This window comes from Alosa pseudoharengus, unplaced genomic scaffold (genome assembly GCF_046254945.1).
Source record: "Alosa pseudoharengus isolate Yale_2024_CS ecotype anadromous, Long Island Sound unplaced genomic scaffold, YU_APseudo_1.1 YU_APseudo_1.1_scf_7, whole genome shotgun sequence".
Taxonomy (NCBI): Eukaryota; Metazoa; Chordata; class Actinopteri; order Clupeiformes; family Clupeidae; genus Alosa; species Alosa pseudoharengus.
Window position 1 is genome coordinate 34,167,334 of NW_027468859.1, and position 11,319 is coordinate 34,178,652.

The following is an 11,319-nucleotide window of genomic DNA, read 5'->3' on the forward strand; positions in this document are numbered from 1 at the left end:
TGCAAACTTTGGAGGACATACATTTGTACATGGTTCTATTTTGTATGTACAAATCTAATATGAAAATATACGGATATATCATCTTAAGAAGCCTAAATGATATATTTTTGGAATTCTTGTAGTGTGTAGATGTGATTTAAGCTATAATAAGTTATATTCCACTCTTCTGTGTGCTTGAGAATATCATATGCCAGGATGAGATCACTGTCCTGAGTGAGATACTTTTGAGCACTGGTAGTTTTTAGGGTGAAATATAAGGATAGATCATCATGTAGTGTATACATATGAATTAAGCTATAACTGTATAAAGCATATGTAAGCTATATGACACGTTTCAAGCTACAACACGAAGGAAAAACATATTCACCAAACTGTACATTTTCTGAAAGCCTGTCAGGTGAAATGTATGTCAAATGTCATACCAGCTGAATGATTTTGCAGTTAACTGCTCCATTATGATTGGTCTGATGCAGTGTCATCTCCCTTGCCAATGCACACAATATGTTTTATTGAAGCAGTACGTATGTGGGAAATGGACAACATCAGGCTATTTTTGAGGTTTACAATGACATCTAAAGTATGGGGAACATACAACTGAATCTCCAACAAGAAAAATATTGTTGATGACAAAGCAACTTTAAAACTCAAAGCTTTTTTGATGGTAGGATCCACATATGGTAGTGCTTTATTTATTTAAAAATGACATATTTGTAGTTTATTAGAAAGCTGTATGTATTACTTGAGAGTTTTGGGCTTGCAATCTGCCTTGTGAAAGGGGGAGTTGTTTTGATGTGCGGTTATGATGTGCTCATATCCCATTATATAGTAACACTGTAATGTACACAATGTCCACAGTCACCAAATTAGGTTGTTTGGTGATTTCTGTTTGCTAAAGAGGTCATTGGTCTATTTTTGTTAAATATTAACTCCTATTGATTGATGACAACAGTTGATGAAATGCAAGATGCAGAAAATACATTGCAAAAATACTTGGCTTTTTATTAATGCTCAAGTAGATTAATGAACTAATGTATTTCATAGTTATTTCCTTTAACATTCCCATAATCATTTAAGAAAAATAATGCAAATTATTTATGCCTGATGTCTTTATGCTCAATTGTGAAGTGTGTATATCGATTAAGAAAAAGTGAAACACTAAGTATGTGTCGAAAATATACTTTTGGCTCCATTAACAACATTTATTTACATCACAATCTCATTGCTGAGATAGACAGAAATCTGGGTTGAGACCTCTATGGCAAATTGGCCCAAATATTGACCTCTGCACCCTGTTCTTGTCAGGACAATGATTGACAGATGAGTGAGATCTATCTATTTGTCTTACTGACATGGTTTAAAAGACTCCAAATCCATGTAAGGGCCCGGTTGCGGTGGCTCTTCCTGCCACAACATGGACACATCCAAATTTCTTTTAACATGTGCGCTGCTCTGTACAGGTAAGATAAATCAATAAATCCACTTTACATTTACATGTACATCTGGAAACTGATATTTGCCATTTCATTTTCCATCTGTATTTGGAGTTCATCTCATGATGTAATTGTTTTTCCAATACAGTTTGTATGTGTCTTACACTGGAGAAGTCATGTTGTACATTGATAGTTTTAATCAAAAATGTTTTCTAAATATAGTTACACATATACTGCAACCACAAAGTAATGTAGTAATGTAAAATGTGACGACTACTTTTATACCAGGATCATTAGAGGTGTTCCATATAGGGTTTGACTAGCCAAGTGATTCTGTTTCATATATTGTCACAGAAATGTCAATTAAGCAATCTGTTAATTCATACATCTTTGTAAAAGAAGTCTGCCAGTTACAATGAGATTTGGCAGTTTGATAAAATCATTATACCATTTCTTTCCCAATTGTACAGTATGTTAACAAACATTCAAACTACGCAAGCTCTTATTTGATTTTCAGACAATGGGGGCATAGTAATCCATGTTTTCTCCTCTCTCTCTTTAGTCACTGAAGTGCTTTCAAATGTCCTTGATGATTACACTAAAACTGATGGGGCCTGGGTGGTCACTGTGGTCAAACGAGCATATTCAGTGAACACGGCAGCCGAGTGTGCGGTGAAATGTAATGCAGAAACAGCCTTCCAATGCAGGTAATGATCAGCTCATATTGCGGGCCTGCGACCTATTCTGTGCAAATGAGCCTGCATTCATGAAGTGTTTCTCTCTGCAGGGCCTTTGTTTACATAGAAAAAGATCAGGACTGTGTGACGGTTCCAGCAAACTCAAAGATGGAGTTTCTGCTGCGGAGGATGAGCTCAGCATTTTATGAAAAGAAAGGTACTGCAGATAAAAGATGATACATGATGTGTACATGGCCTGATAAAACTACATTATAACAACTAGAACATAGCATTTGACTTATTTTGGACATTAAAACAAGAAGCTATGGTTAAAATTTTAATTTGTTTCAGCATACATTCAGTGGAGTTAATGTTCAATCTGTGTTACAAGTCTAATGTGTACCCTTCCATCAGTAAACAAGTGGCTGGGGCGAAAGGATTAGATAAACAGTTCATTTCTAGGCCTCATTGAGTCAGTGGGAATATTTAACTAGCCTGACCAAATCACATTGGCTTAGACTCTGATTTTGCATTCTGAAAAGGGAATGGGAGACATATTGGGGGCGGTGGTAGTGTGTGGGGGTGGTGGTAGTGTAGTGGTTAAGGAGCTGGGCTAGCGTGCAGTAGCCTGAAAGTTGTCGGTTCAATTCCCAGCTTCCACCGTTGTGCCCTTGAGCAAGGCAGTTAACCCCAAGTTGCTCTGGGGACAATGTGATCCCTTGTAATATAGTTGACATATGTAAGTCACTTTGGTCAAGAAGTGTCTGCTAAATGTAATGTAATGTAATGTAATATTGTTAAATATTTTGATGTTGGAAATATTTTTGACTGATCTCAAGATTACTGTGGAAACTTGCAAAATGAATATTTTGACCTTCTAACAGCAGTATTGTAGATACTGTATCCACATACGTTGTATATATAACTGAATCACACTAAAGCGTTCTAATCCAGTCACACAAACTGCCTTGATATAAGATCAGCAACAGATCACCTTTTTCCCATTTTCCATAATAGAGTTTTTAAAAGAATGCATCACTGGTGATGGGAGTAGCTACAGGGGAACAAAATCCAGAACCAAATCAGGAAAAACATGCCAGCGATGGGCCTCCAAATCTCCCCATATACCCAAGTTAGTACATCCCTCAAAACCACACTTGCTCATAACGCTTATGTGCTACAAAAACTCTAGAAATGTTTCACTGTGTCCTGCATATGCTCAGTGGCTTCCATTGTCTGAAATCTGCAATCTTCTCTCTTGAAGCATGACTCCAGAGAAATACCCTAATGCTGACCTGGAGTCCAACTACTGCAGAAATCCAGACAATGATGCTGGTGGACCCTGGTGCTACACCACGGATTTACAGACGAGATGGGAGTCCTGTGACATTGAAGACTGCACTGGTATTGCATAGGTTCTAGGGTATAATGTGCATAGGTTCTAGGGTATAATGTATAGTATAAGTATATATACTTTTTTGATCCCGTGAGGGAAATTTGGTCTCTGCATTTAACACAAACAGCACACAGTGAACACACAGTGAGGTGAAGCACACACTAATCCCGGCACAGTGAGCTGCCTGCTTCAACGGCGGCGCTCGGGGAGCAGTGAGGGGTTAGGTGCCTTGCTCAAGGGCACTTCAGCCGCGGCCCACTGGTCGGGGCTCGAACCGGCAACCCTCCGGTTACAAGTCCAGACAGCTAACCAGTGGGCCACAGCTGCCCCAATGTGCATAGGTTCTAGGGTATAATGTGCATAAGTTCTAGTCAATGTGCTTGACTAGTTCACATTTCAGATGACAATCAGTTTTTACACCGTCAAAACTCATGCCAGTAATGTCTTTGCCTTGAAGTCCAATTTTTATTAACCTCCACAATGAATGATGATAAGTGAATCCATACCTCTGATTATTGGGGGCCAAGCAGCGAAGCTGTGAAGGCACCCATTGTGTTTGTACCTTTTCCTATTATTATTTTTCTCCAATGGAAGTCTGTGGCAGCCCATAGACTCGTACAGTAAAAAGTTGTGAAATTTGGCACATTGATTCGGGACAGTATAATAATTAATTTGACCAAGTTTTATGCCTGAACCAATGACAGTCTAGCGCCACCAATGGGTCAAAGTTGACATCGCATCCATGCAATTAACTTTTGAACCGTATGCCTGATTTTGAATATCACAATATATTTGGAAGCCTTGGATGAGGCCGAACTCAATGCACCCCATGACGTCAATTTCCACCATGTTAAACCTATCGCCATATTGGAGTTCATAAAAAAAACATATTAGTGATGTCTGTTAATACTTTGAGAGGTCTTTAGGCCGAAACATGGCAACATGTGACGTCAACATAATTGATCTGACCGCCATATTGGATTTCATCAAAAACACTTAAAAGGCATCAAAGGTCACAAAGTCTTTCCGATTTTCACGAAACTTAGCACAGATGATCTTCAGACCATGACTCATAAATGCATTGCTTTTTGGAGACATATTCAAAACCCATCGCCCGTCGTGACCAATCAAGTTTGGCGGCGAAGCCAAAGTGAAGTGAAGTGATATCTCAGCCAGGCTTTCACGTATCAAAACCAAACTCAGTACATGGTCTCAGGACCCAATTAGGAAGAGGCTCAAGAAATCTGGTACATTTTGACCACTGTGTGGCGCTATAATCACAGGAAGTATAGTCATATTTCAGCAACCCTTTGACATATAAAAACCAAAGTCAGTACATGGGGTCAGGACCCAATAAGGAGGAGGCTCAATAAATTGTATGACCTTTGACCACTAGGGGGGCGCTATAATCACAGGAAGTCGTCTTATATTTCAGCAATGCTTTCACGTATTGAAACCAAACTTGGTTCATGGACTCAGGACCACATCCTGAGGGCACACAATAATTTTAACAACCTTTGACCACTAGGGGTGCTATAATTTGCAACACTTTCTCGTATCGACACCAAACTTGGTACATGGACTCGGGACCACATCCTGAAGACGCTCAATATATTTAGTGACCTTTGAACACTAGGAGCGCTATAATTATCAACACTTTCTAGTATCGATACCAAACTTGATATGTGGACTCGTGACTACAACCTGAGGACACACAATAAATTTGGTGATGTTTGAGGTGTGCTTATGTGTGGGGGGGTTTTATCTGTGTATATGTGTGTGGGGGGGTTTGTGGGGGGGGTTAATTAGGTGTGTGTATAATGTAACAACATTGCGTTGCCAGGACAACTCCTGCTCAACTGCTTGGCCCTCTCATTGCTGCTTGCAGCTATATTTATTATTATTATTATTATTATTGTTGTTATTTTTACAAAACGTCATGTATGTTTGCATCTGCAGTGGAGTGCATGCACTGCAGTGGGGAAGACTACAGAGGAAAGATCTCAGTAACAGAGGGTGGCTATACCTGTCAGCATTGGGATTCCCAAAACCCACAAAACCATGGCTACCTTCCCTCTGCGTATGCACCTTTCATAAACATGCACATGCACCCTCAATCTCATTTACTGAAGAGGTTAACATATTTAAGATTATTGTGTCTATATATATACATGTGTGTGTGTGTGTGTGTGTGTATGTGTGTGTGGTCCTGTACAGACTTCCTGATAAATACCTAGAGGAGAACTACTGCAGAAACCCAGACGGGGAGCCAAAGCCCTGGTGTTTCACCACTGACCCCAAAAAGCGCTGGGACTTCTGCAACATCCCTCGATGTAGTGAGTCACCTTTCTCTGCGTGTTTTTGATCCTCGAGACTGTTTTACAACTATTGAAAAGTCAAAAAGTAGTATACATCGCACACCATCGTGCAATGTATACTACTCTTTGACTTTTCAATAGTTATACTGCACACCATCAGCACCTGGAGCAAGAAGGGCTGTACACAGGGATTTTGACCTTTGACTGTTTTACAACTGTTGTTTTGAACTCTTTTTTTCTGTCGCTCTCTCAGCCTCTGAGCCCCCAACTATAGTGCCAGAGCTCACTTGTGCTACTGGCGATGGCAGCGCTTATCGAGGAATAGCCTCCGTGACAATATCAGGGAAGGCTTGTCAGATGTGGTCTTCGCAGTTTCCACATAAACACTCTCGAACTCCAGAAAACTACCCATGCAAGTAAGACCTGTTTGGAGCTTCACTTGAGTTACTGTATGTACTTATTTCCCAGGATTCAGTGTGCTTTAGACATATTCATCCCTGCTTGAGAGTATCCATTATGCTCTTTTAGAGGCCTTGAAGGAAACTACTGCAGAAATCCTGACAGTGAGAGAAGTCCCTGGTGCTACACAACAGACTCTGAAACTAGATGGGAGTACTGCAAGGTGCCCAGCTGTGGAAATCAACCAGGACCTGGTCAGTGTAGCACCAGTCATATTGGGAATAGGGCATTTCAACAGTATGAAATCAATCATTATATTAATAATTATATAAAGCAATTTGTTTCCATGTGAAGTCAGATGATGTATAAGCTTTTGGTGTGGAACGTGTAAGGTTCTTGGGAGCCAGTTAATCTTAATAGTAAGAAATGAATAGTTGGAAAGTTAAGGAAAATAATGCGAAAGGCTTTCAAATGAGCTGGTTGCTGATGAGTACAGTTTGATGTATCCCTCCACAGAGGAGCCTGTTATCCCTGAAATGGAGGACTGCTACACTGGTGATGGGACCTCATACAGAGGGGCCATGTCAGAGACAATTAGTGGGAAAAAATGCCAGATCTGGTCATCCATGGATCCTCATCGCCATCAAAAGACACCACAGGACTTTCCCCAAGCGTAAGACCACAAAGACACAAAACAATCCTTTCACAATAGTGCATAAACCTTATGATTACACAAATACATGAGAGAAGAATATAGCTCATTGCATGTGTGCCACTGGAGTGGAAAGCCTCTTTCCTTAAATAGCACATTTAGTTTTTTTACACATTGCAATTAGTTTCAATCAATTGTTATTAGTTGGTTAATAGACAGCCATAGCTGGCAGCGTATGTTAAGTTGTTTACACAAGTCACATTCATGTTTGTATTTGGGGCTGGGATGGGCAAAAATACATCAAAATGTATTTCAAAAGTAAAATATGAAATACCCTTATTTTAAGTGTAGGCTATCAAAATAAACTACAAAATACAGTAGCCACACCATGTATCAGAATAAAATACTGTATTTTTGTAAATGACTTTGCAAACCTTCCACATCTGTCTATTTAATCTATTCCTTCATCAGTACACTGACTCTGTTGATTTCTCTACGTAGACACATGCCATAAACCTACAAACAGTCAACAGACTGACTATGCTGACTGGCTACATCTCGTAGCCTAAATACTGTATATCATATATGTATGTGTGATATCAGAGATGTGCTCAAAATGTCACAACTTAACTTGTCAAGTGGTACGAAGTGGAGACAATTCTCAGCATGCTCAGATTGCTTGATATTCCACTGTGTAATGCTGTTGAGGAAGGATCATTAACCTTTTAGTTGTTTTTTAACTAACTGGGCACCAAGCTCTAAATGGTGTTATATTGATGCCAAGATGCATAAATATGAATTTTTCATCGTGTTGCTTTAGGCGATACATGGGGCAACTTTTTGAGCAATGTTACAGGGCAAACACATAACCAGTTCATGTGTTCGACAGGATGATTAAAATTCTTAAGAAACTGATTACTAAAGTTCTCAAGATACTTGAGGTTGGTGTGAGGGAGCAACCCACACAACTCTGGGCAAATTACTAAGTCAGCACCAGTCAGAGGCTACATTCATTGTTTTGCACATTGTCATCACATAATCAAAAGTATTGGTTCTACCAAAAATATTTGTACATTAGGCTATAGACTGATTGTAGGCTATAGAATTCACTTGTAAGCTTACTGTAAATAAATGTGTTTTGTGGTATGCATTAAGTATATTTCCTCACCCCTGCTATGTCAGAGACCTGCGGAGAAACCTGTGTAGGAACCCAGATGGTGACCGTGCTCCCTGGTGCTACACCACTGACCCCTCGACTCGCTGGGAGTACTGCAAACTGGAGAAGTGCACTACCACCAAACCAACTGAGAAACCAGTGGGGGGCCCCAAACCTGTCCCAGGCCCCAAGCCCCCCGGCCCATCTGCCACCATTGCTCCAACTGCAAAAGGTGGGAAGGTTGCCTCTTCTGACCATTAAAGGTGCTCTAAGTGATGTGATGCAGTTTCTAAGCTAAAACATTTTTTGTCACATACAGCAAACATCACTTCACCATCCGCTAGCTGCCTGTGCCCTGAATGCACTGTAAAAAAATGCGGTCTCTGTGGACAGCCCAGGCTCCAAAAACGGCAACAAAAACGACCTGGTCCAGCCTGGACCATAAAAACATAACAAACTGTTCCAGCCAATCACTGATGATGTGTGTTTAGGAGAGTTTCAATTGCACGGGAGGGAGGGGGTGGGAGTAGTGAGCTAGTTCTCTGTTTTGTTTGAACTTCAACAGAAGTTACCCAACATCGCTTAGAACACCTTTATGCACATTAAGGGATTTTTCAATTCTGCTGGCATGGTTTTGTGATGACACCACGCTCAATTTGTGTTCAGACTGCAAGGTTGAAAACGGGGTGACCTACAGGGGTCCTACATCTAAGACTATAATGGGTGTCACCTGCCAAGCCTGGCACTCCATGACACCTCATCAGCATGCCAGCTTCACTCCTGAATCACACCCTGATAAAGGTTTAGAGGGAAATGTGAGTAAGATTTCTGTCACAAGTTCTGTCAGATTTAATCATGTTAAGGCAATAATTTGGAGGGTGTGTGGACTAAAGGTCTTGCACAGTACTTGAGCATGAACGTCAGAACTACAAGGTTACAGTAATGTTTTTAGGTAAAGGTTGATCTTGCTTTCTTTTTCATTGGTGTTAGCAATGCAGGAACCCAGACAATGATGTGAATGGGCCTTGGTGCTACACCACAGACAGAACGAAGAAGTGGGACTACTGCCAGATTCCAGACTGCTGTATGTCTCTCCTCTCCCCTGTACACCGTTGGTAGCAAAGAAAACATATCAAGTCTAGCTTTTGTGGCCAGGCAACAGTCTTAGCCCCATTAATAAGTGAACAACTAAATTATGATGACTTTGATATGTGCCACCAGCTGAACAGAAATGTGGACAACCTCGTGTAAAGCCCATGCGATGCTTTGGACGTATTGTGGGAGGCTGCGTGTCCAAACCTCACTCCTGGCCATGGCAAATCAGTTTACGAACCAGGTATGCACCCCTGACTGCCAGTTATCTAGTTTCATTTTTCCTAACAGCAGTGCCAATGTATGTGCCTTGAGAGTGAATAAATGGCTGAGCCATGGTGATGATACCATGACGCGTTTTGTCCCATTCTCTCTTTTAGCTCTGGAATTCACTTCTGTGGAGGAACACTGATAGATGCCCAGTGGGTCCTCACGGCTGCCCATTGTCTAGAGAGGTACTCTTTTCCAGGTTTACCCCAATGATGCACTTTGATCCATATACTTTGCTTTTGATGTGACCATCCTCTAATCACTGACATGGGATCCATGTTCATTTTTTACAGGTCTAAACGGCCATCTGCTTACAAGATATTTCTAGGAACCCACTCAGAGAGAGGGACTGAACCATCAAAGCAAGTTAGGGATGTTGAGAAACTGATTCTTGAGCCAACCGGAAAAGACATTGCTCTTCTCAAGCTTTCAACGTATGTACAATTTTTTATCATAAAATTGTCTAACATGTTTATGTCAATTATTTGAAAAGGTTTGTTTGTTTTCAGTTAAGATTGGCTAGTGACAGTCATTCCACATATCCATTTTGACTAAGACTGGATAACTTGTGTACTGTAAAATACTCTAAATTCGTAGATGAGCATGTTTTGGTAATGGCCCCCTAGTCGCCAAAGGATTTAAGTGTGCACAGAAAATCAGTATAGTGATGTAGTGATGCTAGGTGTTTGGTTGGTTTAAACTGGAATTGTTGCTTATAGATCTCAAGTCACAGACACTCAGAGACTGTTTGTTTTAGTTTTCAGTCAGTTAGTTTTAATATAAAAAACCCATTGCCTACTCCAACTTTACATGGCACTTTTTAATTTGCAGGCCTGCTGTCTTAAATGATAAGGTTTTGCCAGCATGCTTACCAGACAAGGATTACATTGTTCCAGGCAACACAGAATGCTATGTGACCGGATGGGGAGAGACACAAGGTAAAATATCTATAATTGGTAACCTATTTTAGATCATGTTTTTTACCATGTCAAGAGATTTATACTTTTGTACTAAACATACATTCCCTTGCCTTTACAGGAACGGGTGGAGAGGGGAATCTGAAAGAAACAGGATTTCCAGTCATTGAAAATAAGATTTGTAACCGACCTGCATATCTAAACGGGAGGGTGAAGGACCATGAAATGTGCGCTGGGAACATTGAGGGAGGCACAGACAGTTGTCAGGTGGGTTTGCTATAGGGATTTGCTAGCAGCGTTCTGTCACCAACACCATGGCTTTTCCCATGCTTTCTAATGACTATTCGTAACGTCCATGCCCATGCGTTCCAATGACTATTCGTTAACATCCATGCGTTCCAATGACTATTGGTTAACATCCATGCGTTCCAATGACTATTCGTTAACATCCATGCGTTCTAATGACTATTCGTTAACATCCATGCGTTCTAATGACTATTGGTTAACATCCATGCGTTCCAATGACTATTGGTTAACATCCATGCGTTCCAATGACTATTGGTTAACATCCATGCGTTCCAATGACTATTGGTTAACATCCATGCGTTCCAATGACTATTCGTTAACATCCATGTTGTCTGTTCCAGGGGGACAGTGGAGGACCACTTGTCTGCCACTCTCAGAACACCTTCATCCTCCAAGGGGTCACGTCATGGGGCCTTGGCTGCGCTAATCCAATGAAACCAGGGGTGTATGCCAGAGTGTCCAAATTTACTGACTGGATTAACAGTGAAATGAAAAAGAACTAGTTAAGTTTAAGTATAAATGTATTTTTTTGATGAAATGCTGTTCTGCTGAAATGCCCTAGTGTCACTTATGTCTGTACTTGTATTGTGTAGGGAGTAACAACCAAGGCTGTTACATTATTTCAGTGTGTTTGTGCAAGGGACTCCCACCTTAATGTTAATTTTAAGAGAATATATGATATTTTGGTAACAATTTACGGCAAGGG

At 40.6% G+C, this 11,319-nt stretch overlaps 1 protein-coding gene across 1 annotated transcript; it reads left to right on the forward strand.

Annotated features, from left to right (window-relative positions):
- Positions 1–1,411: 1,411 nt before the first annotated feature.
- LOC143109303 (plasminogen-like) lies at positions 1,412–11,126 on the forward strand. Its single transcript, XM_076271956.1, has 19 exons — positions 1,412–1,457; positions 1,993–2,137; positions 2,218–2,324; positions 3,125–3,239; positions 3,372–3,511; positions 5,463–5,583; positions 5,721–5,839; positions 6,075–6,237; positions 6,350–6,474; positions 6,737–6,893; positions 8,055–8,260; positions 8,695–8,843; positions 9,019–9,112; positions 9,250–9,364; positions 9,501–9,575; positions 9,684–9,824; positions 10,222–10,328; positions 10,429–10,574; positions 10,955–11,126. The coding sequence occupies exons 1-19, from the start codon at positions 1,412–1,414 to the stop codon at positions 11,114–11,116; spliced, it is 2,433 nt and encodes an 810-aa protein (XP_076128071.1). The 3' UTR covers positions 11,117–11,126.
- The last annotated feature ends 193 nt before the right edge of the window (positions 11,127–11,319 follow it).